Here is a 27,734-nt window from a genome sequence, read left to right as displayed (position 1 = left end):
TCACGGACACGTTTGTGAAGCCTTTTGCACCTTTAGTATATCTTAACTTTAACTTCAAGTTTGGTGCATTTACTACGTGCATATATATTCTTTTAGGCATCCTTTTTTACGATGTTTACTTCCTGGTATTGCTTTGCTTGTGTGAAACAAGTGAACTGTCTGCTCTGGCATTTTGTTTGCTTTTTTTCACCGTTTAACAAGCTGATTTATTTCAGTCTTTCTCGGTTCGTACCAGTTTCTATCTCCTCGGCTCTTTGGGGTATTCTGGGATTCGTACCGGCTGTGTTCTCTGATCTCGTCATTGTTTTTATGGATCAAACCAGCCACTCGTGGCGTGTTTTCTGTTTGGGCAGCAGATAGTTTGGTTGCTAATGTTGGCTAAACACCCCACGCTGTTTAGATTTCCTGCCACGGCTCCAGAAAGTCTTCTTCGATAAAGCTTCTGAAATGTAACGCCACCTGGTCTTCTTCACTGGGAGGAGATTTAATGAGGCACTGGGACGTTTCCCTTTTCTTTGTGCTTTAGTGGGTTTAACCAACCCATCTGGTTGGCATGTTCTTGTCTTTGTACTCGGCTGTTATGGCAAATCTCAAATTATCCGACTCTTTTATGGCTCTAACCGTACTGTGCGTGTTACTTTGGCGTGTCCGTGTCCACTTATTTGCTTTCTTTAGATGAGAAGATTGATACCGATCTCATGTCTGTACGGTAGATATGAAGCTACAGACGGCAGCTGGTTAGCTTAGCTTAGCATAAAGACTGGAAACAGGGGGAAACTGCTAGCCTGGCTCTCCAAAAGTAACAAAATCTGCCTTCTAACATGTTTAAAGCTCATTTATTATTCGTTATATCTTGTTTGATCAACAACAATAAATAGAACAAATAGGGTGTAAAAACCTAAAGTAGGACTTTTCATTTTTTTTAGCTGTGAGACATTTTTAAAGATCCTATTTCAGAGTAAAACTTGAGCTTGTCACATATAATCAGCTCTATATAACTTGTGTCGTGGAGTTATAAACTTATAATCAGAGGGTTGTGATCCGGTGTCTCTAAATTACACACGAGACGCTCTTTATGATGGTTTTGTTGGAGAAGACGCTGCGTGTTTCCGTCCGCATGCACGAGCGCTATTAGAAAACCAGCTCGATCCGGAATCGATCGAGTCTCCCGAGGCCGGAGCCGACCACTTCACACGACTCCGGTCCTCCAGAGAGTCGGCCTCCCCGCTGCGCTCGGTCCGCTTTGGGAAAACGCAAACGGCCAACGGGTAATTTTGTGGCTCTGCCTGTTATCCTCGTTTGGCCCGGAGGTTTCTAAGAAGGGCAGGGCTGAGTCAGCCGAGTGTGTGTGTGTGTGTGTGTGTGTGTGTGTGTGTGTGTGTGTGTTTTTGAAGCATGGAATTTCAAGCTGAGTGCTTGAATTGGTTCAGCATATGTGGCAGTACTCTAAACCAGCATCCTGCAACTGATTATATTCTTATTGATTATTCAGTTTGTTTTTTTGGTCGATTCAAATAACTTTATTGGCGTCACTTCATTTTAATTCATTTTCTTTGGTCTTTAAAAGTTATCCGAGCTCAAGGTGACGTCTTCAGACAATCAAAAGTCCAAAACACAAACAAAGATTGAATGAATAGTTCACATTTGACGAACTAGAGATTCTTTTTTTGCAATATTTCCTCCTTTGAGTGCTTATTTCAGTCTGTAAACCAGAAATAAATGAAAGATTGAAGCTTATTTATTGATTCATTTCATTTCCTCCGTCCCTCATCGTGTTTTTACTGGTTTCCTCCACCTGCTTCCTCTCTAAAAGGATATTTTAAGGTTATTTTTCTCTTGTTTTTCTGCTTGCTGATAAGAACTGCTTGACGAGTGCCAGAGGAGGAAGAGGAAGAGGAGGAAGAGTTGAGTGACAGTGTTGTAAGACGGCAGGAAACCTCAGGCGGCTCCACCCTGATAGAAAGAGACGGAGATGTTCCTCTTTCTCTTCCTCCTCACTTCTCTGTTCTCTCCATGTTTTGTAAACACAATCAGCTGTTTGTTGCCTAGTTGCTGGTTGCTGCTGCATCATTGTTATTGAATTGTTGTGCAAACTTTGTACAGAGATTCGCACACTGGGTGGAGAAAAGTAAAAGTTTGGTTTCACTTCCTGTCTGTGCTTCTGTGTTTTATCAGAAACGTGTGTTAAAAAAACAAAATGCCCAAAATGCAGCTAATTCGTTTCTTCTCAACCTTAAAAGTTTCTTCTTCTGTGGATCAAAAAGCTGACGGTTTTCTTCTTCTTCTTCTTCTTCTTCTTCACCTCCAGCCACCATGAAGAAAGGCCAGAACGGCTCCGGCTGGACCAGCGAGCGGAGCCTCATGTTCGGGGGAAACGTCCCGAGCGCGCCGACTCCGTCCTCTTCCTCCGTAGCTTCCTCCTCCCAGGTGACCTCCATCGACGGCGTGGGTTTCAACGAGGGCGACCTGCTGCTTCAGGTAACACCCGAGCGACGTTTACTGTTGAAGGGGGAGAAGCAGCCTGAAGCTCTGGATGACGTTTTAATTTTTGTATTCTTGGTGTTTCAGGCGCTGAACGGCTTCGTGTTGGTGGTGACGGCTGAAGGCTACGTCTTCTACTCGTCTCCCACCATCCAGGACTTCCTGGGCTTCCACCAGGTAAACATGAAGCTGATGATCGATGATAGTAGAAGAAGAAGAAAGTTCACTTAGATTGACCTTCTCAAAACCAACGTTAGGAACTGCTTTACTCCCAAATATATACATATAATCATATATAAAGATCTCTGCAATCGTGTGCAACACACACTTTATTTACCGTGAAACACTGTATTTATACAGCAGATTTACATATTAAGGAGCAGACATGTGATACCTTATATATCTTAATAAGTACACACAGTAGTAGCAGTACAAGTTTTAATAGTACTACAGTAGACGCCCTTTCACAATAAAGTGTTAGATCAATATTTTAGAAAAATCCGTAGAGGAGTGTTTTGTTGCAGAGCTCCAGTTTTAATTTTTTTTTGTTCTGGCCGGCTGCGTTCAAGAGCGATGATGCAAGTGTAAACACACACACACACACACACACACACACACACACACACACACACACACACACACATGGTGAGGATTCGAGTGGATGAATGCCACCGTTGTGCTGAAAGCACCGCTCGTCTTTCGACACAAAACCCTCCTTTGTCAACGGCGCCGATCCAAACTGCTCGGCAGGCTTTGTTGAGTTCAAAGACACCCTGAAGTCAGGATTTGTGAGCACCAGAGGGTTTTTTTAACCACGACAGAAGATTGTTTTATCTAGAAGATAATCAAATTATGATGATTTGATGTTTCTAATCTGAAATATACAGATTTAGTTTGTTAACTTTGTCTCAAAAGCTGGAAAAAGAGGCAAGATGGATTATCTCATTTGTATTTATTCAGATTTGTTCCAGTCCTACGTGTGCGTATCTTTTACTCATAATACCTGCAGGATTGCTGTGATTTAAATCTTAAAAGATAGACAAATACTGTTTGTTTCTCTGCAGTCGGACGTCGTCCACCAGAGCGTGTTTGAGTTGATCCACACAGACGACCGAGCTCTCTTCAGACGGCAGCTTCACTTCGCTCTCAACCCGAATAGCAGCCAGCAAGACGGCGGCGCGGAGAGCCTCAGTGAGCGCGCAACAAAACATGTTTTACACAGTGAAAGATAGAGGAACTTATCCTAAATATATACGAAATGCATTTTGCTTGCGAATCTAAATATAGATAATAACTTGTTGGCCTTCTGATGTGATGATTGCAGCACCGATTATCAACATTAGATGGAAGTAAATGTTAAATATTTCCCTCGCTGCTGCTGCAGGCGAGCAGAGCTCGGCTGAGGTCAGCACCAACGTGATGACCTACGACCCCCAGGCCATCCCTCCCGAGAACTCGTCCTTCCTGGAGAGAAACTTCTGCTGCCGTTTCCGCTGCCTACTCGACAACTCCTCCGGCTTCCTGGTAAAAAACGAGAGTTATTCTGCCAGACAAAACAACAACAACAACAAATGTTTAAAGGTTTTTTTTGTCACCCAAGGCCCTGAACTTCCGCGGCCGCCTGAAGTTCATCCACGGCCTGAACCGGGTGTCGGAGGACGGGTCGCTGGTTCCGCCGCAGCTCGCTCTGTTCGCCATCGCCTCGCAGATGCAGCCGCCGACAATCCTGGAGATCCGCACCAAGACGCTCATCTTCCAGACCAAACACAAGCTGGACTTCACTCCCCTGGGCATCGACAACAGGTGGACACACACACAAATAAATCATATTCTAAATTATAAGTGGATAACAACAAAATCCTCCAAATCGTCTGTGACCTTTAATAATTCAAACATGTAAACAGTTTTTATGAGAATGTGACTCTTCCTTTGCACAGAGGGAAGGTGGTTCTGGGTTACAATGAAGTGGAGCTCCGCATGAAAGGCTCCGGCTACAACTTCATCCACGCTGCAGACATGATGTACTGCGCCGACAACCACCTGAAAAGTAAGTCGCCGATGAAGCTCATCGAAGGACATTTGGGGTTCAAATGAATTTATTTTTAGACCACGTTTTTAAACTGATCTGACACGAAAAGATGAATCTCCTCAATAACTTTAAATTGTCTGTTGAAAGTGACACAGAAACGTTTCTCGGTCTGTTATATATTGACGCATGTGTCCGACTCTCTCTGTGTCGTTCTCAGTGATGAAAACCGGAGAAAGCGGCTTCACCGTCTTCAGACTTCTGTCCAAATCTGGCTCGTGGATCTGGGTCCAGGCCAACGCCAGGCTGGTCTTCAAAGCCGGGAAACCGGACTTCATCGTGGTCCGGCAGAGAGCTTTGATGTAAGTTAAAAAACCAAAGAGATGACGGTGTTTTTTTGTGTGTGATGGTTTACATGAGGAGCAGAGACCTACTCTTGTTTTTTTCCACAGAAATGAAGAAGGGGAAGATCAGCTCCGCCTCCGTCGGCTCCAGTTGCCGTTCAACTTCACCACCGGAGAGGCGCTGCTTTACGACGTCGCTCCAACCGTCGACGTCCCCGACCCTTGCTCCAGCCCCAAGCAGAGGAAGATGGACGATTACACCGTCAGTCCCGAATCCATGCTGGGCTGCATGCTGAGTCAGGACCAGTCTCTCTACTGTGAACACAACAGGAACAACGCCTTCAACACCATCAACGATGCCGCCTTCAAGGACACCCACGCCACGGTCAGCGTTTCCAGAGATATGTGGGAGCTGGCGACACCCAAACCCGCCGTAGGGAGCCTGGTAGTCCGAGGCCATGGTTCAGGACATGATGGAGACCCTGCAGCAGATCCTCGGGGAGAACGACCTCAGCGACACCCTGGAAGTCGGGGCCGAGGAGCTGAAGAGCTGGGAGAGCACCCTGCTGAAGATGAGCAGCAGCAGCTGCGAGATGAACGAGAACCTGGACGACATTCTCAGCAACGACATCCTGACGTACGTGGAGGAGCAGCTGCAGAGGGAGGGCGGGCTCAAGCTGCCGGATCAGCTGGACGTCATGCCGGACTACCTTTCCACTTTGGAGCTCCAGAACCAGAATCCGGGGCAGGAGCAGAACTTCGGGTGGCCCCTGGAGCCCCAGAACCAGCTGAGACCAAATGGAGGGCAGATGGTAGCGGGACAAGCGCCTTCAGTCTTGGGCCACATGAAACTGACCCACATGGATGTTCCTCAGCTGGGTTTAAACTGTCCAACCCTTCAGCAGACCACTTCTGTTGGTCTCCAGCTGGGTCCAACCCTTCAGCAGACCACTTCTGTTGGTCTCCAGCTGGGTCCAACCCTTCAGCAGACCACTTCTGTTGGTCTCCATCTGGGTCCAACCCTTCAGCAGACCACTTCTTTTGGTCTCCAGCTGGGACCTACTGGTGCTCCAGTTACCTTCAGCCCCTCCATGGCGGCTCAAACACAGAACCAGCTCAGAACCTTGCAAGTTGCCGCCAAAGACAACAACCACGGATCGTTCTCGCTCAGGCAACCTTCTGCCAATCAGATTCACCCCAACCAAACGGCTCAACCAATGCAGAGCCACCTTCAGATGAGGACGCCGAACGTACCGACCGGCTTCCAGGACCAAAGCGCTAAAAGACAGTTAAATCCTGGGTTCAACGTTCAGGGAAACCAGTGGAACTCCTCCTCCAACTCAAGCCGAGCAGACAACTTTGTAGAAACGTACGGCCAAAATATTTCAACTTTCCCCGCAGGTTCGTCCTCGTCGAGCTGCGTGCAGGGCCACTTTGCACTTAAGACACAAAACAACGTCAACCAGAGGCCGCCTTGGTCGCTGGACCAGCAGCTGATCTCAGGTGGACCCCAACAAATGGGTGCCCGCCTCAACCAAACGTCAGGATTTCAAAGGAATCCTCTGCGCGCCGTCAACTGCGGTCCGATGTTCAGGACTCCGGAGGCTTCAAACGTGCCGTTTCACGTTCAGCAAATCGCGGAGCCGCCTCCTCCTCCCTCCTGCATGTTCAGAAACGGACCCGCGTCCGCGCCTGTGAACGGAGTCCACCTCAGCCAGAGACTGAACCCCACCGGACACCAGATTCCCTCCAACCCCTCCTGCTTCTATCAGGGTCTCCCCAGCGGCGGGTCCGTGCCGGGCATGACGGCCGTCCCGGATCCGGACGAGGCGCAGCTTTCCTGCCAAGTGACGGCCGGACTCGACCCGGACGGCCTGCTGCTGGAGCAACAGCAGCAGTACCTGAACTTCAGTGAGCAGGCGCAGGTAAGTCGGTGACGGCAAGACTCATTTTTATTCACTGTAAATCCTACTTTTTTATTTATTTATTTTATTTCCAACCATGCAGCTTTGTTTGATCTTTGTCTTTTCTGATGTCACAGATCAACAGCCGTCCGGTCGTCGGGAACGGAGGCTTCCCGTTGTCCTCGCTGCCCAACGGGAACGCCTACTACTCAGAGAACCAATAGGAATCAGCCGCCGTGACTTCTGGACGGTAGAGGATCCCGACGAAAGGAAGCAGAAAGACTCGTGTGGATCAGACTGAAGAACAGAAGGAGGACAAGGAGACCCAGCAGGACGCCTCTCCTTCCTCTTTTCTCTTCTTACTAGGAAACAGTGATGGACGCTGGTTGGTTCAGGATATCTGGTCTTTGAGGAGGAAAAAATTAATTTGTGTGGAGTTTAATCAAAGGAAAACAAAGCATGAATTCCCTCTTTGGAGCTGGTTGGATTATACCAAAAAAAAACAAGCTTGTCTGGGTTTTCGACCACGTTGATGGAAGTTTGTCTGCAGCTCATCGTCGTCTCTTTATCGGAGGTCAGACCTCAGTCCTCATCCCTGAAGTCTTTTCTTTAACCACACACACACACACACACACACACTGTACAAAAACACAAATCTGACTCTTGTGTGTCCAAGTCCGTCATCGAGCTGCAGTGGGCTCATTACTGCCCCCTGTGGCCGGAGAACAGAAGGCACCCACTGCAACTAGTTTTTTAGTTCACAGACAAAATCCGCCTGCAGATTTATGCTTTTGGGCTTTTTAATCTTCCCTCCTGTGAAGAATGAAGGTAGTCTGTGTGGAACAAGCCGGGTTGGCCGAACACGTTGGATGTTGTGAGGACAGTTCCTGCTTTCCGTTGCAGGTAAAAACCACCAATAACGTACCGATTCTCTCCGACCACCACAGCGAGGATGCATAGAGTGCGAGCAGTCGAGCATTTTACTTTACTTCTTCAGAGGGAAATGCATCATTTAATGTCCCGGATCAAACAAGAGAAACGACTAAGAATGAGACCTGAATGTTGGACTTGGATGAAAGTTAAAGAGAAAGAATCCTCTGCCGTCTCCTACGCACAAACCCCGTACTCCCTAAAAACCTGTTTTCTCATTTGAGCGCTCAGAAGGATAAAATATATCTTTAAATATCTTTTGTTGCTGTTTTGGTCCTTTTGAAAATGCGTCTTGATTTCGTTCATTTCAACTCTTTGCTGTCCCAGTGAGGGAGATTTAGATCTGCAGACAGGGTATTAAAAAGAAAACGCACAACAAAACAAACTCTTTTATATATTTTAAAAGCATTCAGTCAGAGCGTTTATCGCTGAGCCAGCTCTTCTTTTTTCTTGACTATTTCTGTGTTGTTGTTGTTTTCCTGTTGTAGGGAGAGAGAAAAAATACAGACGGTGCCTTAAACTAACGTCAAAACGACATTTTAATATTTGCATAAAAAGTCGTGGAAATTTGATATTTGATCGAAACCAAACTTGCCTTAAACTTCACGGAGCCAATTTGTGTGAGATTGTTTTTGCACTGTTCCTTTAAAGTCTTTACCAAAGCATAGTGAAGAGGAACAATTCACAAAAATAAGAGCTTCATCCTCTAGATTATGTCTTATTCTAATAGAACCCAACTTTAAATGAATGATAAGTAAAGAGATTTAGTTCAAAGTTAAAGAGACGGCCTAAGATTGTCTTTTAAAGCAGGTTTTATTAGATCCAAACCAGGATGGTAATCCGTCTCTCTTTAAGACACTGATCCTGAGACTGGACCCTTTGGATCCTCTTTCCTCTATCCTCTGTCCTCTTTCCTCTATCCTCTTTCCTCTGTCCTCTTTCCTCTTTCCTCTTTCTTCTTTCTGTCCTTGTGGTTAATTTATCGACGTTCTTGCTCGGACGTCCGGCAGCGAGAAACACAGAAGTAAAACAGTTTAAAGGCAGCTATTGTATTTTTATTTTTTTTAAATGAGGAAAATAAATGGAAAAAAATTAACTCTTCTCAAGTGCCTTTTAATTGACGTCTTTTTGATTGTCTGATTGTTTCTAAATCAGCACTTTGATTGAAAAGAAACACCACGAAAGAGCCTCAAACTGCAAGAAATGCGCGTCGCTTCATCCGATACTGAGCCATGAAATCAGATTTAACAGCACTTATGTACTTTTTAAAGAAACAATTCTTCTAGAATAAATAGGTTTCAGCTGATTTTTAGAAGCTGCAAAAGACCAAAGTAGTGACAGCGGACTTAAATGCCAAAATAAGAGCCATCTGTGATGTTTAACTCTGCAGGATACCAAAGGGAAGAGACGCTTTCTGCACATAAACCAGCAGGAAACAGACCACGATGATTGTAGCTGAAGACAGTTTGAACTAAAAATAAGATGCGTTCATGTCCCAAGTTTCCAGTCGCACTTAAAACTGCCACATATTGATTTTTCTGACAGCTTCCAAATGTCCAACTCGGTGCTCAATAATGCAGCAAAAAGCAAACAAACGTTAAAAAATCTCTCTAGTTGCTGCTTTTCTTTGTCACGTCATTTTAAACAGAATATATTTATGTTTTAGACATTTTAAAACAGGAAGCAATCAACGTTTTTTGATATTTTATCGACATTAATGAGACAAATCATTGTTTTGTAGTTTTAATTATGACTCGGTGGTTGACATGAACACTAATCATCATAGTACACTGTTGTAGCGGTATTCAAACAGGAAGTAGTATGGATTTGGGACACCCCTTGTGACTTGCTGAAAGGCATTCTGGGTAATGTAGTGAACCCCTGACTGCAGCAGTAAAGGAGGCAGGTTGGGTTACCGTTTGTCATGATTGCTTTGGATCAATTTTTACAACATAACGTGCGAAATGTTTTAATTTTAAGGCTCAAAATGTATCAGATTTAATCATAAAGATTATTTGGTTGTTGTTGTAAAAACAGTGTTAAACAGAAGAAGTTGTTTTTCTCAAATATTATATATAAAACAATGAGGAAAAAGTATTTAAAATAATACTTTCCTTTAAAATCATGTAGTTTATTCAACATAGTGTATAATATATTCACTATTACAGTAAATACAAAATGTTTTTAGAGCCAGAGGAAGAACAGCAGATTCACCAAAAATCAAACCAAATCAAATGGTCACAGATGGATTTATGTTCGTCACATTTATGAGACTCAGTACAAAGTGAAGCTCTTGTTTCCGCCTCTTTGAAACCCGGAGTGCTTTCAATCACAAAGTATTCATATAGAAATATTACATATATCGTGTTGCTTGCTTCTAGATTTGTACTTTATTATACTTCTCAATCCCCAGGAGGCCAAGGCTCCAAATCGCAGTATCTTTGTGTACCTGTATATAAATATATATATTTGTCTTTTCTTCATTTTGGCTATTGTCCTATATTGTGTATTTTAATGTCATATTGCCTTAACCTGACTCACGCCTTCTTCATATTTTGTACATTCTCTGCACAGCATAAACATATGTTAACCTCTTGTTATGATGTTTTTGTAACTTTTCAAAATACTATATCTTGTGAATTTTGCCTCTAACAGTGTATTGAGTGCTCACCGTATTAAAGGTGATCTGATCACACGTAGTGTTTCAAGTGCTTTGTCTTCTCCGCTCCATAGAAATGCTTTATTGGAATATTATTCGGTCTATTTGAGTCAAAAATAATAAGAAAAATATGACGAAAATACATGAAAGTTCATTTTTATAAACTTATTCTTGTAGTTTCTTGTCGTTTTGATCAATGTGATTGCCGCACGTGTCCACTAGATGGCGCTGTGAATACATGTTTGCTATTTAAAGCATCTGCTCCTGTCGGACAATCTGCTCCCAGTTAAGCCTTTAATGGTTTTCGCTGCAGGACTAAAGCAGTCTCGTGTTGTTTTACTTTGACACGCTGCATTACAACACAAGTCAACTGAAATGTGAAGTAATGACTGTAAAGCACTCAGAACAGTACCCATCTTTAACATTTAAGGATGTATCAACTCATAGAAACGAATAATAACCTATAATATGACATATTTACAGCCTTAACTGAAGGAAAAATACACAATATATGTATTATAATATAAACTTTTAACTCTTCTTCCCCCGCATAAGTCCACTGGATTGTAACCTGACATCCATTTTCTCACCAAACGTCATTCAAAACAATGAAAGACGTATATTCATTGTTTTATATTCATTGTAATAACCCTGATAATACAATCATCACGTTTTCATTCAGGAAGAAGCACTCATAAATGCACCATGCACCATCACAACAGGAAGTGTTAAAAAAAACAAAAAAAAGTACTTTTTTAAAAAGGTTTGTGTCACTGTTGTTGTTCCTGACGTGACCTGTGACCCGCTGCGCGCTACCGACGTCAAATGAATGCCCTGGAAGCGCGCTCTGGTCCGGGAGCGAGAGCAGCAGCAGCAGAGCGAGGAAAGAGGAGAGGAAAGAGGGGAGGAAACAGGAGGCTAAAGAGGACGAACATTCAACTTTATGGCGGTTTCATTTTTAATAACATTTGGGCTGTTAGTCTCTCGCAGGATGTGAAGTTTAAAAAGGATTTGGAGGATTTGACGGATGGTCCCGTTACTCTCGTGCGTCTGTTCTACAGTGTGACTTCGGTAATGGCGTCGGTTTGAATCACGTGCTTGTCATCCCGGGAAAAGCTGCAGGTTTCTACTGGACTCTACTGGACTCTCCTGTCTGGAGCTGGTGTGATATGAGTGGAGAGTTTATGGATCTTCAGTGGGAATAAATCATCATGTACTCTGCACGGAAAAGAAGAAAACCGGCTCAGAAGGGGTACGTCTGTTATTTAACATGATAACTTCATCTCTTCTTTCATTTATACATGATTACAGTTATTGTATATAAATATATATAAAGAAAATAGAATCTTTGATGAATAGTCTTTATATTTTTGTAGTTGATTATTGAGAAGAATAAAACAAGTTAATAAACATAAACTCATAAATATTCATGCTTATCCACACCTATATATCGGTCATTATAAAACATTGGACAATAATGCTAATATGCCAATCATGCTCTAATTAGCACCACATTAAATAACAAGTCACATGAAAGTCATAAATATGTGAATAATACAATTTCACTGGAAATAACAGATCATAATTTATAGGGAAAAAATTGCAATATCTGTGCAATGTTTTCATGGCTTTTGATGAAATGTCCCCAAAATTCAGCCTCACAAATGTTGGTTTAGATCTAGACCGTATATATATATATATATATATATATATATATATATATATATATATATATATATATATATATATATGAATATAACCTCAGTATTTGCCCCATATGCCAGTTATTATTCCCTTAATAATGATAAAAGTGTTGAATAATATTATGCAGAGTGAAGCCGACCCAAACTGAAAGCACCAAGTCCAACCCGTCCAAACGGCACCGCGACCGGCTGAACTCGGAGCTGGACCGGCTCGCCAGCATGCTGCCGTTCCCCGAAGACGTCATCTCCAGCCTGGACAAGCTGTCCATCCTCCGGCTCAGCGTCAGCTTCCTCCGCACCAAGAGCTTCTTCTCCGGTAAGGAAACACCAGATCATGATTAAATATACCGCACGGGTGAGCGCTGCAAGATTCACACTTTAAACTGAGGAAATAGAGCAAAATCTGACCCGGAATCAGCTCATTTTGGGTACTAAACGACTTTGACGGCATCAGCAGCGGTTTAAATGTGGTGACGATGAACAATCTTGAAATTGAGACAGATAGAGAGAGAAAGTGAAGCTGCTAAATGTCAGTCTGGGGTCTGGAAGCAGCTGCTCCTCCCCGCCGACCGAAACACTGAAATAGCTTTTTCACACCTCGCACAGGACCCGCGGACACCGAGAAGGAAACAAGCAGAAACAGACACAGTGGAAGGTTTGAAGTGAAGAGAGAGAAGGTCAGGCAGAGTTTCACAGCACTGTGAAGTGATGAAGACGAGGGTAAACATCAACCTCATAGGAATCAACCATACTGCCCCTCTTGTTTCCCTCATACTTGAGACTACAAATGCCGTTTGTTTGGCTGAAAACAGAAACTCAAACACACCATTGTAAAAAAACTCCACAGCCTTGAGCTGAATATAATCTGTGGGGGAGAAACAAAGCTTCTTACTTCATCTCATAACTACTTTCTCCAAAAGAAGAGTGTGTTCTTTGTGGATTTTACAACCTCAGCATTGACTTTAGCAAGAAAACAAATGTTTTTAAGCGTCTGAAAGCTGCACACTTACATGTGATCGCTTGTTTTTATTGACACGCATGAAATGACCGGAGGTCTGAGGTGCTGCTGCCTCAGACGATCGTATGTTTTAATATGTTGTATTTGTGGAGCTGAAGGTGTGAACTACATTCCCCACTGTGCTTGAATTATTCTAAACCTCGGCTCCATATCTCGCGTGCAGAAACCTCTTTTTCTCAGACGATTTTTTTGTGTTTTTAAAAAGCTAAACGGCAAGACTGAAACACGCTGACCCTGCAGAAACAGGCCAGCACACCCGTCTCTGTTTAAGTGAACCCTGGACGACCCCCCCCCCCCCCACACACACACACACACTCATGGTAATGTCTCAGTTCAGCCTCAACGTATTGTAGGTCAGCTCCTCTCTCCTCTCTCGCCCGTGGCCACGAGTCGACCCCAAAGTCTCCGTCACACAGTAAAGTAGGTCTGAGGAGGTGGGAGGAGGAGATGAAAGCCTCGGAGAGCAGAAACATGGCGGGATAATCCACTCACGACCGCTTTACAGACCTTTTGAAGAAAGAAGGGGGGGACACAGGGGCCCACTTTTAAACTTTTGACTCTCACAACCTCAGAAAAACCCTTTTATTTGCTCTAACAGCTTATCTATAAAGACAGAGATAATAATTAAAATAGTCTGAATATTTAAGCCCAACAACACATCGTGGTTTGTTGTCGATGTTGTCATTGCTCTCGACCCGTCAGCGCCGCCGTTGAAACCTTTGAAAAATGTATTTCGGTCCCGGCGATGAGTAGCTGCATTAGACGGGTCACTGTTCGTGTCAGGGTCCCTCCAGACGGGCTGACGAGAGGTGCATGAATGTGTCTATTATGGACGTCTAGAAACAACGCTGCAGCCTCTCGTTCGCTCATACGTGAGCTCGTTCTCTGCTTGGTTGCGATATCAATATTTAGTGTGACGTTGATTTCCACCAGCAGTAATCCTCTTTCTTGCAGTTTTTTTGGACTAAATCTGGTGGATGTTTCGGAGCTTCCTTCATGTTTCCTAATCTGCCTGAAACGCGTCTGTTGTGATGTTTTTATTGGCCGTCGGTGTCCTCGTTGTGCCAACAGACGTCCCCCTCTTCCTCCCCGTCGCCTCGGGGTGTTTTCTTTCTTGCCACCAGCTCCCGTTCATGACGTCAAAGCTGTTAATTATTGATCGTCGACATGCTTCTGCTGCTCCCTCTCTCGGCCCCGTGAGCCGACGCTGCGCTGAGCTCAGTGAGCATATTATTTTATACCACGAGACGTTTCCTGAGAAAAAGTCACAAACTAAAACACCTTTAACCTTTAACAACTGTGAAGGAACAAACCGGTGTTATTCATGTTTAAGTGCATTAAATATGAAGTATGCATTACTTCTACTTCACCCATTTTCCAAAAACATACCATAAGCCTTAAGACTGATGTTGTTGCCCTCAGGCCGCCGCGTGTTTCCTTTTTATTCTGCTTTACTTGCAGAGATATTATTGATATTTGAGAGTCAGTTGCCAGAAACTTATACGATGGAGCTTTATTGATCCCGGAGTGGAATTTGGGTCGCGATCAGTAGAAGCCGTTTGAGTGGTGGAACCTGGAGTGTCTGTATTGTCTGCGGCGCTCGGAGACTTCCTGTTCCATTAACGTCTCAGAGAAGCTCTTTGTTTATCCTCAACCGGAGTCAAAGGCACCGGGGCCGGCCTCCATGTGTTTGTCTCAGGGGTCAGAGGTGACAGAGAAGCCCCTGTGTGAGGCGTTTCATCTGCCCGAATGTACGGGAAATGTTTTAGTCTTTAATTAACTGGATATAAATGTCCGTCACCGACTCGTCCTCTCTGTCCGTCTCTCCGCAGTGACGCTGAAGAACCGGCCGTCCGCCGGCGGGAAGAAGAGCAGCGACCACGGCGACGACCACGGCAGAGCGTCCGTGGACGGCGGCGGAGTACCCGAGGGGGAGCTGCTGCTGCAGGTGGGTCACCTTCAGACTTCCATCACCAGGAAACAAGAGGTGTTGTCTTTATGTGGCTCTTTATGAACATCTGGTCCTTTACAGTGACCTGTAGCGTCTCTAGCTTCATGTGTCAAGCTGTAAAAAGCCACCGCACACGACACATAGTGGAGCATTTAGCAGCTGAAGAGCTCAAAGAAACTGCCGGATGTGGAAATAAGCAACTTACAAAATGATACGTCAATGTTCTTGTTTCTGCGGCTTCCAAAATGGCACAAAAACAATCCGTTGCTGCACGTTTAAAAGAGGTTTAAAGAGGTTTAAAGAGGTTTAAAGGCCCAGAACGTGCAGTGATAACGTTGATGGTATGGACATGAATAGACAGTCAGTCAACACGGGTTCCTCTGCCCTACATCAGTCTATTGACACATGTATTGATCCCAGAGGAGTAAATGGGTCACTGCAGCAGTGAAGAAAGATCAGCGGCTTCCTTCTGTTCCATTACGGACACCGACTGTCCCATGAATTATACAGAGCCGGTGGACTCATCTATTATTGAGCACAGGGGGGGGGGGGGGGGGGGGGGGAATCAACTAAAAGCATTGGAAGTATTCTTGGCTGTTTGACGGCGTACCTCCAGATCTTTAACACCCCTCGCGGCTTCCTGTCGTCCACTCATAGACCTGCGAGTTGAGCGTGAAGTGAACTGGGTCACACAGCTTCTTCTTCTTCTGTGGTGGATGCACTTCCTGTGTGTGTGGTCACATGGTCACGTGACAGAAAACAACAAACACATGAATCTACAGTACTCTGCTGCATACGGTGTCCAAAACCAGAGAAGGTTTCGCTTCATAGCAATAAATGAATGACAACATTTTGGATTAATTTGAACTAAAAAACCTAAAAATCAAAGTTTCTGCCATTTTCCTTTTGACAATAAATACAATAAATACATGTTTTTACTTGATGCTTGAGGTATTTTATTCATATTTATGAGCAGTACACCTTTAATAAACATCAGATCTGTGCAGTGATCACAATGATGTCATCAAACCTGGGCAACAGTACAAATGTTAAGAGTAAATTAAGTCATTTTGCCGCTATCGAGTAAGACCCTCCTCCCCTAAATGTCAATTATTCAACGGCTAAGAGAAGCCGTCTTGTTTCCAGACTGAAGCTGATGAATTTTTGACGTCATGTAAGTGGATTTTCAAAGAGGCTTCAAAAGGAAAATGTAAAGTTTTGACCCGACAGCAGCGATATAAACCTTATAAAGACTCTTTGTGGTGTCGGGACGCGACGTCGTCACCTCTTCAGCGACCCCCCGAGGCCGGAGGAGGAGCGAGGACGAAGGTGTTAGTCAGACCTCGTCCTCGTCTTCTTCTCTTTTTGCCCGGAGCAGAAGTCTCAGTTTTTCCCTTTGTTTTAAAGCCTTTGTTCTCACTGGAATCTGATATTTTCTCTGCATGTTGAGGGTTCCAGTCCTTCCAGTGACCACCACATGTTTTAATCAGGATCATAATGAAATGAAAGTATGAAACAAACGGTGCGTTTCCTCCCTGCAGGCCCTGAACGGCTTCGTCCTGGTGGTGACGGCTGAAGGAACCGTCTTCTTCTGCTCTCACACCGTCCAGGATTACCTCGGCTTCCACCAGGTAGACGCACGTTTATTAAACAGAAGTTCTTCTCGACTTCTTGTCTCATCTCATTTTGGAGAGCGTGATTTTTCGTGTCACACGTACAAACACAAGACTATAAACACAGAACGGTGTAAACATCACGCCTCACATCCCCCGTCCACCTGAGGCGCGTCGCCGTGCGTTTACCCAACAAACCCAAATCTGAGCTGAAGCTGCTCCCGAGTGAGTGTGAACGAGACAGACAACCAGCAATCAAGTAACAAATAGAGATCATAAAACTATGGTTGTTTGACTTGTCTTAGCCGTCTTGTGCTAAGCTAAAGTTAGCACGCTCCTAATCCTGCTGCGGTGCTTCTTAGCCTAGCCACATGTAGCTTTCCTCACTCATTTTTCCGTGTGACTTCAGACCGACGTGATGCACCAGAGCGTGCTGGAGCTGATCCACACTGAAGACCAGCAGGAGTTCAGGAGCAACCTGCACTGGGCCCTCAACCCGGATCCCTCAACAGGTGCGTAAAGACAACATCACTCTACTGCATTACAGACGTGACTAATAGAGGAATAAACCCGATTATTTGACGTCAGGTGGCGAGTCGGTGTCGAGCTCTTCCTGCCTGGTGAGCTACGACCCCGAGCAGCTTCCTCCTGAGAACTCCTCCTTCCTGGAGAGAGGCTTCGTCTGCCGCTTCCGCTGTTTGTTGGACAACTCCTCCGGCTTCCTGGTAAGACCGAAATGTAGTTTCGCAGCATGGCGTGCCACCTCAGAAGTCCCTCAGAGTCCCTTCAGCGATCAGAAGCCACCATGTACTCCTGTAATCCGCCTTAAGAGAGCCTCGGGGTCGTGGGGAAAAAGGGCCTTAATCCTCCCGGAGCAGAGAGGGAGAAACTTGCTTAGTCAGGGTTGTTAGCTCCAGACCCGGCTGCTTCCACTAAGACAATTAGCTGCAGATGGAGAGAGAAGCACGCTGTGTTCAGTGGCAGCGAAAAAATCTCTCAACCCTGCTGGGAAAACTGGGGCAGGGTCGCCCATGAGCAAGTCACTGCAGGGGCAGCCGCTAATTTTTGAGGATTTTATGCTTTATTTCTGTCATTTGAAGCCAATTTGATGGTCATTTTACAGACTAAACAATGAATGTTTTAGCTCGTCGACGTTGCATCGTTTAGGTCGCTTCCTTGCAGCTAGAAAGCGTCTTTGTCAGTGAAGGAGAGTTATGGTTGGAGTTGTTATCGTCTTGCTCAAGGACTCTGCAGCAGCTCTCCTGAAGGGGTTTGAACCTGCATCTCTCTCTCTTCTCCCTCCCACTGCGTTTGCGTGAGCATTAAGCCAGGTTTCTGCTTCTGTCTACCGCTCGCTATGGCTTTGTTTTCCTTAATCCCTCTTGCTATTCGGGGCTAGATTCCTGACATCACGGCTGCAGGCTCTTAAACCCGCTAAGGTCAATTAACCAGAGCTAACAGAGGAGGTGGGGGTCCTCACACGAGATGCCACAGGGGGGAGAGGAGGACGTCAGACAGGAGAAAGTGTTTTCTTTGAGAGGTTATCGCACCATCAGACACATTTACATGAGAAGAACCCAGAAAACTTCTAAATTCCACCAAGAAACACAAGTGTTTCTGGTTCCTCAACATGAAGGAGATCATCACACGCAACATTACAGGCAAACCAATGAACGTCCAGATGGACAGATCCCCCCCCCCACCAAAAGAGCTGAACTGTGCCTTAACTGATAAAGGTGATGGACATGACTCCTAATCTACTTTGTGTGTGTTGATCTGGACCACATGCATGAGCCTTATGAAGCTGTGATTTGTCTACAAAAAGAGAGTCTTAGTTTGGATGATCGTCAGTCGTGCACGGAGTCCCGGCCACTTAAAAACCGTTGCACAACGAGTCACGTGGCGAGAGGGAGAGCAGCTGGAGGGTTTCCCGGTGAGAGACACCGGTGGAACCGGTGTGTTTACGTGTCGATGGTGTCTCGTCCGCAGTGGAACTTGAAGCCATCTCCTTGTGCCTCTTCCTCTCTCAGGCGTTGAACATCCAGGGTCGTCTCAAGTTCCTCCACGGTCAGAGCCACCGGCGGTGCGACGGCGAGGGCGGCGCTCCGCCTCAGCTCGCCCTGTTCGCCATCGCCACCCCTCTCCAGTCTCCGGCCATCTTGGAAATCAGGACCAGGAACATGATCTTCAGGACCAAACACAAGCTGGACTTCACGCCCATGTCCTGCGACGCGAAGTGCGTCCTCCAGAAAAAAATAACCCTCACATTTATTACAAAACGTTGTTGAATGAACCGGATTGTTAAAGTTGTGTCCTTCTTTCAGGGGTAAGATTGTTCTGGGCTACACGGAGGCGGAGCTGAGAGTTCGAGGCTCGGGGTACCAGTTCATTCACGCTGCCGACATGCTGTACTGCGCCGAAAACCACGTCCGAAGTAAGTCACAGCTGACAGGAGAGCTACTGGGATGGAAATGTGTGTGTGTGTGTGTGGAGGGATTGAAAAGTTGGGAACATGTGCAGCTGCTCACACACTGATTGAAATGAGATCTTTCTTGATTCATCGTCTATTTTTTTAACAGCACAAACGTTTATTTCAGCTTCCCAGTAAATATGAATGTGCGTAGAATCCAACATTACATCTGTAACACGTGCAACAAACACACAAACAAACGCTGTGTGTGCGTCTGCTGACGATGGAGGAGAACTCCGAGCGAGAGTCAAGTGTCCTACTTACTTCGTGTACCGGATGACCCGGTTAGCGGTAACCATGGAGCCCTCGACGCGCTGCTACCAGACACGCTCGCTCACAAAGACACACACTGTGTGCACGTAGTCATGCATACAGAAAAACGCACATACATGCATATGCATTGGGAAACATACAACACAGAGATGCACACACACACACACACATGCTCTAATGCATGCACAGATGGGAAGGCAGGTTTCCACATGATAACAATAACACACGAGGCCTTTTTAGAGATATGTCAGTATAGATGGAGAATACAGTTAACTCCTGTAATCCCTCAGATTTATTATTATTCTGCATGTAGAGCAGAAAACTGCAAGTTATAGGAAAAGCAGGATGGTTTAAACTTCACATTTCATCAAGATTTTGCAGCGTGAAAAGAACCGGTTATGTAATTAAATTCATCAGGAAACTGCTGCTGCTGATGTGCCAAATGACTGGAGTCCTGCATGATGAGCTCATTTTCACAACCGGAAGGCAAAACCTGCACATGACTGTGATGTTCCTCTTTTCTGACACATTTCTGTGTCTTTATTGGCGGAAACTAATCAAGTTATAACACTTGTATTACTTTAACATTAGTGATTAGATCCATTTTGAATGTAATCCTGATTATAGGAGGTCACAGAATGTTTTCTCTCCTGCAGGACGAGAGGAAGAGTTTGTCCACAGACATAAATATTGCAGTTTCCCTTTAAAGGTCAGCAGCTCGTGGCTTTTACTGCTAAAAATATGCAGCAATGACTGAAACTCTCTGCAGATCCCAAAAACACAATATGTTCCTGTATTTAGTGTACAATAGTCTATTAATAAATCATGATTAGACGTGAAAAGTCTTCATTTAAACCCAGAATAACTACAGATATCCGTCATGCTGGGTGTTTTCTAGCTGGTCCACTCTGATCTGGACTAAATAATAAGCTATTTATTCTTCGGGGATTCCGTGGCTTCAGTAAACAGCGAGGATAAACACATGTTAACTGGTGTATTCGTCTGAAAGTAGACGGCACAGAAACAATTACACACAGGGCCCAGACAACACTGAGCCGTGGAGATGAAGGGTGCATGTGTGTGTGTGTGTTGTCCTGCTTTAAGTGTGTGCAAACATGACTTGTAAGACGTGCATGTAGCCAAAGTAGCGGCGGCTGCACGCCCGACTGAGCAGATGCAACGTGAGTGTGTGTGCACACTGCAGGGCGTGCAGAGCGTAAACAACAGTGACACGGAGCCTCTGATGTGATTCCAGTGATGAAGACGGGCGAGAGCGGCCTCACCGTCTTCAGGCTGCTCACCAAGGACAACCGGTGGAAGTGGGTCCAGGCCAACGCCCGGCTCGTCTACAAGAACAGCAAGCCCGACTACATCATCGCCACCCAGAGGCCGCTGGTGTAAGTGGACGACGGTTCCAGCTTGATGTTTGAGTTTTAGCTGGTGGATGTGCTAATTTGTTCCGTGTAACTCACAGGGATGAGGAAGGAGGGGAGCACCTGAGGAAGCGGTCGATGCACCTTCCCTTCACCTTCGCCACCGGAGAGGCGACTCTCTACCAGACCGGCTATCCGCTGCACGGCTTCCCCGACTCCTTCCAGGGAAAAGCCAAAGGCGGCAAGTCCAAGAAGGGGAAACTGGACAAGAACTCTTCAGAGGATCTGGACCCAAAGTCCCTGCTGGGGGCGCTGATGAGCCAGGACGAGTCCGTGTACGTCTGCCAGCCGGACGCGGAGCCGAAGGTGTCGTACCACAGCAGCCTTTTCAGCCAGCAGCAAAGCGACGGCGATGGTTTCAGTGACTTGTTAAGCGGCGACGGCTGGCATATGGCGTCCAACGGGGAGACGGGCAGATGCAACAACAGAACACCGAGCTATGACCCCCTGCTGGCCACTTTGGACTCTCTGTCCCTGGAAGGAGAGGAGCCGTGCTCCAACAGCGAGCTCTTCAGCGCCCTGGAGAACCTGGGCCTGAACGCCGAGGACCTGGAGCTCCTGCTGCTGGACGAGAGGATGATCCAGGTGGAGCTGGGCCCAAACCGCGTCCCGACACTCGGCGACCTTCTCACCAACAACGAAATCCTCTCCTACATCCACGACTCTCTGGAGAGCGGGACGGAGGGGGAGGGACAGGGAGACGGAGGTGGATTTGGACCTGCAGCCCAAAGCGTCTCCCTGCAGCCACAGACCCGTCTCACGGCTGCTGTCGCTCCAGCTCCTCCCATCACCCAGCTGTCGCAGCAGATGCTGCAGCACATCGGTGCTGAAGTGAAAGCTCAGATTCAGCCCGGGACCGCGGACACCAAGACTTTAACTGGGATTCCTAACGCTCGCTGGGTGGTAACGACAGAGAGCCGCCATCACGCCAACAGCCGTCATCACCCGCATACGGTGCTCAGAGCCTCGCAGCTCAATGGAGAACACAAACACCTTCTTCTGGACTCGAGTCCACAGTGGCAGCTTCAGCAGGACCAGCACCCGGTCCACCTCCAGTCCCACCACCAGACCGGCAGCCAGAGCTTCCCTTTGCCGCCCGGCTTCCAGAATCAGCTCACGACGAACGGATCTTACGTCCCGAACGGACACGCGGAGGTCGGCCACCCGGGTCACAACATCTCGGGCATTACAACGCCGGACGTCGGTCTCTACCAGAGCTCCTACCAGCTGCAGGGGGACCACAAACACCAGCAGCCCCAGTGTCCCACCCAGAGCTCTGCGCTGGAGCTGGAGCAGCTACTGGGTCTGTCCCAGCCTCAGCACAGCCGGCCGTCGCTAGAGGCCTACGGCACGTTCAACACCGCCACACTAGACTCCGCCCACAGCAAGGTAAGAGACCATTTACTTCCTATAGCTGAAAGGTCAATCGACTTGACGCCGTTAAGTTAAATCCACAACGACAACGATTTGTGCAGGTTTCGATATCCTGATTAAATGTAGAGGTTGGAGGGTGATTCTCTGTTTCTATGACACAACATTCCTCCTGAGTCCCGCTGAGACCTTCTGTCTCGTGTCAGGCCTGTTCCTGTCTTCCTCTTCTCCCTCCTCGCCGTCAAGCTGCCAGCTCTCCTCACAACTGTTTTGGTCTGGGAGCCAAACTCTTGATCCCACTGACGAAGAGACCGCGGGACCCACAACCCTTCAACCCCGCTGCGCTGTTCTCTTTCACTGTCATGGAAATTGATTTTCTTCAGAGGCCTCCGCGCCGGCGTGGAGCTCAGTGTAAACTGTGATGATGCGACCAGACACGGCCTGTAAATAAGACGAGGGCGAGACAGTCTGAGAGCAGAGTCCTCTCGAATCCACTCTCCGTATTATTATGTGCTGTTACTCTGGGCGGTAATTCATCAGATACAACATCAAATGGCCTTCGCTTCCTCTCTGCAATACTTTAGTTTCTGCTTTATTCGGTTGTCCAAACGCATTCATCTCGTCCTCCTTCAACATAGACCATATACTTACTACAGCAGTCCTCATAAGACTTTATTTATCTGCTTATCAGCTTCTCAAATGTGAATGTTTTTCTATTTTCTGCGTTTTGGACTGTTGTTCGAACAAAACGAGCAATTTTAAAATGTAAATATGGTCTCTGCTGACATTCCTTTATGCTCTAAATGATAAATCAAGAAAGTAATCTACAGATAAATCAATGTTGCCCGAACCAAACATTTAAAAGGAACATTTTAAGAAGCCGTTTCAGGTTTAATTGATGCACCAGACTCACTGCAGCCCTGCATAAACTCACCAGACTCACTGCAGCCCTGCAGAAACTCACCAGACTCACTGCAGCCCTGCAGAAACTCACCAGGCTCACTGCAGCCCTGCATAAACTCAGGGCCGGAATTTGTTTTTAAAGTCCAACAGAAAGGTTTCCCAGTAATGACAGAGCAGGGAGGAGGGAGGATCTGGGGAATGTCGTCCTTCAGCAGAAACACGTAGCTGGAGGTCCAGAGAAGTTCCCATCGTAAAAAACACAACGAGGTAACGAGAGCGTCACAATCAGCGCTGCAGGATTTAAATCAGGAGCGTCTCAGGAGCTCACACACATGGTTTATGAAGCTGAAGCTGTCTGCTGTATTGTGAGGAATACAGTAATCCTTTTGTCCATTCTGTGAAATCTGTATTTCCTCAACCGAACTCGTCAGAGATGAAGTGATTTTAAAAGCTCGGTGTAAAGAAAGGAAACAAACGACGAAGCTTTCACAAAGTCAGGGTTCTGATCTGTCCGATAGATATCAAAGATCAGATTTCCTGCTTCTATTTTCTGTGTTATTGTCGCTCACAGTACAACAGTGAATAGAATAAGGTCGGCCCCGGGCATCCATTCAGCCTCCGCTGTTATTCTTCAGGGTCAGTGGCTGTCGCTGAAAGAAAAATACTGGCAGGCCGGAGCAGCCAAGCATGAGCGCTGCTGACCTACAATTTGACTGTCATCATTACCTAATGCTGTGGAGGGGGAGGCTCCTCTGTTCTACTCTACTCTACGCTCAGCTCGGATAGAAGCAGGACATTCAATGAGGAAAGCTTACTGTATGTTTATCTATGCTATAGTATAGCACTAGAAAGTATTTAGTTGCATCTGCAACAAACAGAAGTGCAAAAACAATGAAATCAAATCAAATAATGTTCAAAACTTTATTATTTTACTTGATTTTTTGACGGCAAAGACACTGAAATCTCACGACTAATCACTAAAGCTGTTCTTCTTTTCCACAAGCAGTAGTTGTGGTAAATCATAAAGGAAAAAGATGAATAAAACCACACTATGCTTTAAAACTCTTTTTGTTTTCCAGCTGGAGAACGGTCGCCTCCTCAGCGCCGCCGACGCGGCGACGTACATCCGCACGTGTCTGAGCGGAGACGTCGCCGACGGACTCGCCGCCCTGCAGGAGCCCCACAAATCAGGTTTCCTCCTCTGAACGGAGAAGAGAAGGTACAGAAGGATAAAAAAAAGAGAGATATTCAATGTGACCACGTCTTCTGAGCAACGCACGGGGAAGGAAAAGAGAAAGGACTTTACATCCGGGTTGTTTTGCTGATGTTTTTGTATCCGTCACACTGCGTGTTATGACATATTCATGTTCTTCCTTATCTGTAAATACACTGTTAAAGTCCTGAGGAGGAGAGACACACTCTTCGTCTGTGTAGAAAGAACCACGATACGAATCTCTACTGATATAAGTCGATTGGTTTCTGCTGTCAAAGGTCGTAGCATCATAAAACACAACGGAAAGTTTCATAACGTGCATCCTTCACATTTCCTCCTTCAAAAGCACGCTGCACGCGCTAAGATTCCTTCTTTACAAGCAGCTGTTGGTTAAAAACAACCAACGGCTGCCTGTGAAATATGGAATATTATATCTTAAAACATGACGGTAGGCTTTGTTATATTAAAGGAATTGATTTGCAGTTAACAGAAAGATGTTACATGTTACATGTGTAGAAGGAGAGGCTGGTAATCTGCTGGTTTCTCCTCATGAGGTGTGATTTAACCGTCCGCGTGCGATCGTAGTCGACCTGTAGAGTCGGTAGAAGTCCTTCGTCTTGGTGCTTTTCAACAAGCATTTCATTCTTATCGTTGACATTGTTGAGATGAGATTCAAACGATGCTGCATTGCCGCCTGCTCGAGGCTCTGACTTCTGATCACAGACACGATCAGAGGAGGGTCACGAATAAGAAAAAACACAAATAAGCATTTTAGTTTCCCGACCGGAGACGGTGTGAGAATCTCCCACGGATGCCTTGTCCTTCCTTCATCCTGCAGTCGCTACGTGCACACACATCCATTAAGGACCCAGCTGTAAATAATAGATGACAACGGACGGCCCGAGAGGAAGCGCATGGAAGTATAGAGGTTGTTTTAGTTTTGATCACAAATGATTGAGAGGAGATGTGCACTTAAATGTTGGAAGCGGTGTGTTTTTTTGTTTGGCCGTTATGTTCGTGTGTGTAATTTAAAGTAAGAAGCAAACCAAACCACGTCACTCAGACACTCATCGGACACGATCTTTCCTTTCAGGACGCTGCGTTCACGTCATGTCGGATTAAAGGGACAGTTCAGGTAGTTTGAAGTGTGTTTTTAGATAATCAGGAATAGTTTCACCGCTTTACTTTGCTGTCAGACAGACCTGTCTGACGGAGAACACAATAAGGTAAAAACACTGAAGACGTGCTCTCTACTGGAGGTCGTGCACCTCATACAGCCCCGCAAAACATCCAAACGACCCCTTTAACAGGTGCGGAGTCTCCAAATATCAAGAGCTTAGATTTCTCTGATTTATTTCCACACAGCTGAATGTGACGTGAACGCAGCGCTGCTCACGTTTTAATAAAAGACCCAAAAAGGTCAAAAAAGCTGCACGGCGGCATTTAGCATTTAGCATTTAGCACCGACTCAAAAACCAAATGAGAGACACGTGAACCACACGTGTGTCTGCAGTTGTTGAATGTCTCGTGAGAACGTGAAGCATTTACAGATTTGCCTCTTTTTCTTTTTGTAAACTTTTCTTATGAAACAGAATATTTAAAACCAGTTGTGAGATCAAATGCTGTATGAAAGATTATAAGGTGACGATCATTTACCAAGGCGCTTTAAAAACTGTGTGTGTGTGTGTGTGTGTGTGTGTGTGTGTGTATAACTGTGTTTTTAACTACTTTAAAATCACTTACAAACTCTTTCTCCAGCACTGAAAGTAGTGAAAAAAGCATTTTATGACTCCGTGTTGTCTGAATATTGTTCCCTTGTGTTTGATCTTTGTCATGTTTTGTCACTTTAGCTCAAAACAAAAGCAGTGCCATAAGTCTGGAGCTACGTTTTACTTTTTCTATTCCACTTTGTCCACCAGATTTAAAAGCCTTTTTATATATTTTCATTGTGTTATTTTGTCAAAACTCTGGAACCAAACTCTCCGTCAGCTTGTTGTTTTCTCGTGGGTTATTGTTTTTTTTTAAAGCACACAGACTTTATTTTGCTACTTTTATCACTGAAGGTTGTAGTTGTCTGTAAACAAAACTTTTTAAAAAATGCAGTTTGTCTTGAAGCAGTGTGTTCAAAATGTGCTCTTGGATCCTGGAAATAAAGGATTTCGTGCAATCACACCGCGCGGCCTCTCTCTGCGTGATTGTGCTCTCCTGTCTTTTCAGAAGCTGACCTTCCTCACCTGTCCACCAGGTGTCACTGTAGCTCCGCCTCCTCCGCCTCACGTCACCTGAGCCGCTCGCCTGTTCTCCCCACAGTCGGCTTCCTCAGGCAGAGTAGCCAGCAGACTGCGACAGTCATTGACGTTAATTTACCTTTAATATTTGGCTTTTCTGCAGATACTCGTCGGCTCATATCTACGCTAACAGACTCTAATACTGTAAATAATTAAAGGTATAATAAGAAACTTCTCCACATTAGAATGACTAAACAAACAGAAAACAAGCAGACTGTTCAGAATAAGATCATACGACGTGTGGAAGAATTCAATTTAATACCACAAATAACAACAAGAATAGGAAATATATTTGTTGATAATAGAAAAAAAGAAAAACAATGAGGTGAGTTGCATCATGGGACCGCCAGAGTTTTTACAAACTGAAGTGATGCACGCCATCGATAACCTGAGGAAGCTTTTAGCTGCTGTCACTGAACCGACAACACACACACACACACACAGCAGCATTGTCCCCTCCCTCCCCTCTTCTTACGCTTTTTGCACCAGCAGATGTGTGAAGTCGCGCCCGGACAAAAGCAAACAAACACTCACCGATTGCCAGAGGAGATCCGCCGGAGACCGAAGCGCACTGAGCATAAAACATCTCCTCTCCAAACACATTCATCACGTTCTGAATCACACCTCCTCCATCTTTGTGGGCCACAGAAAGAGGATCCATTCTGTGAATATATATGTTCAATAGATTTCAGCCTTCAGTGTCTCACCTGCAGCCATGATGTCACAGATAAAAGCCTGCACCCACACACACACACACACACAAAGGCTTCCTCTCCCGAGTGCCCGAACGCTGACTTTACATCTTTAATGACTCGCCCCCGAATCATTTATGAGAGTTTTTCTTCTCCCGCAGTCTTCAGCCGGTTAACTTTGCCCGCTTGTGACGTGATCAATCATCCGAGCGAGATGTTGTGTGTCCCACTTTAGCTTCCGTCCTCCTCGGGCTCAAACCCTCACGGAGGCCGACGGGAGCAGCTGCAGCCGAGAGCAGAGATGTTGTCGTGTTTGTCACCGAGATAATTCATTTCATTGGCTCCGAGAGACCACGAGAAGTCAAAGGTTCCTCTGTGTTAATATAATAAGCTGCAGCCAATCACAGAGCAGGACGTTATCTTCCTGCTCTGTGATGTTAAAGGAGCTCTGAGGGATGTTTG

The 27,734-nt window shown here is 45.7% G+C and overlaps 2 protein-coding genes across 2 annotated transcripts in view; both read left to right on the top strand.

The window, feature by feature from the left end:
• Positions 1–10,380, top strand: part of ahr2 (aryl hydrocarbon receptor 2) — a 40,902-nt gene extending 30,522 nt beyond the window's left edge. The window contains 10 exon segments of the mRNA XM_079185491.1: positions 2,309–2,478; positions 2,569–2,658; positions 3,546–3,672; positions 3,866–4,005; positions 4,082–4,284; positions 4,419–4,528; positions 4,728–4,869; positions 4,960–5,298; positions 5,300–6,776; positions 6,893–10,380. Of these exon segments, the coding sequence (XP_079041617.1) occupies positions 2,309–2,478; positions 2,569–2,658; positions 3,546–3,672; positions 3,866–4,005; positions 4,082–4,284; positions 4,419–4,528; positions 4,728–4,869; positions 4,960–5,298; positions 5,300–6,776; positions 6,893–6,979 (2,885 nt within the window). The 3' untranslated portion in view covers positions 6,980–10,380.
• Positions 10,381–11,555: 1,175 nt separating this feature from the next.
• ahr1b (aryl hydrocarbon receptor 1b) lies at positions 11,556–26,316 on the top strand (the record flags this gene model as incomplete). Its single annotated transcript, XM_079185453.1, has 11 exons — positions 11,556–11,596; positions 12,176–12,363; positions 14,898–15,013; positions 16,558–16,647; positions 17,039–17,141; positions 17,218–17,354; positions 18,660–18,865; positions 18,954–19,063; positions 20,628–20,769; positions 20,847–22,194; positions 24,159–26,316. 11 exons carry the CDS (start codon positions 11,556–11,558, stop codon positions 24,282–24,284), a joined length of 2,607 nt encoding a protein of 868 aa, XP_079041579.1. The 3' UTR covers positions 24,285–26,316.
• Between the last annotated feature and the right edge of the window lie 1,418 nt (positions 26,317–27,734).

The sequence above is a fragment of the Pholis gunnellus genome (assembly GCF_910591455.1).
Source record: "Pholis gunnellus genome assembly, chromosome: 24".
NCBI lineage: Eukaryota > Metazoa > Chordata > Actinopteri > Perciformes > Pholidae > Pholis > Pholis gunnellus.
Note: the sequence above shows the minus strand (reverse complement) of the source record. Positions and strands in the feature narration are given on the sequence as shown.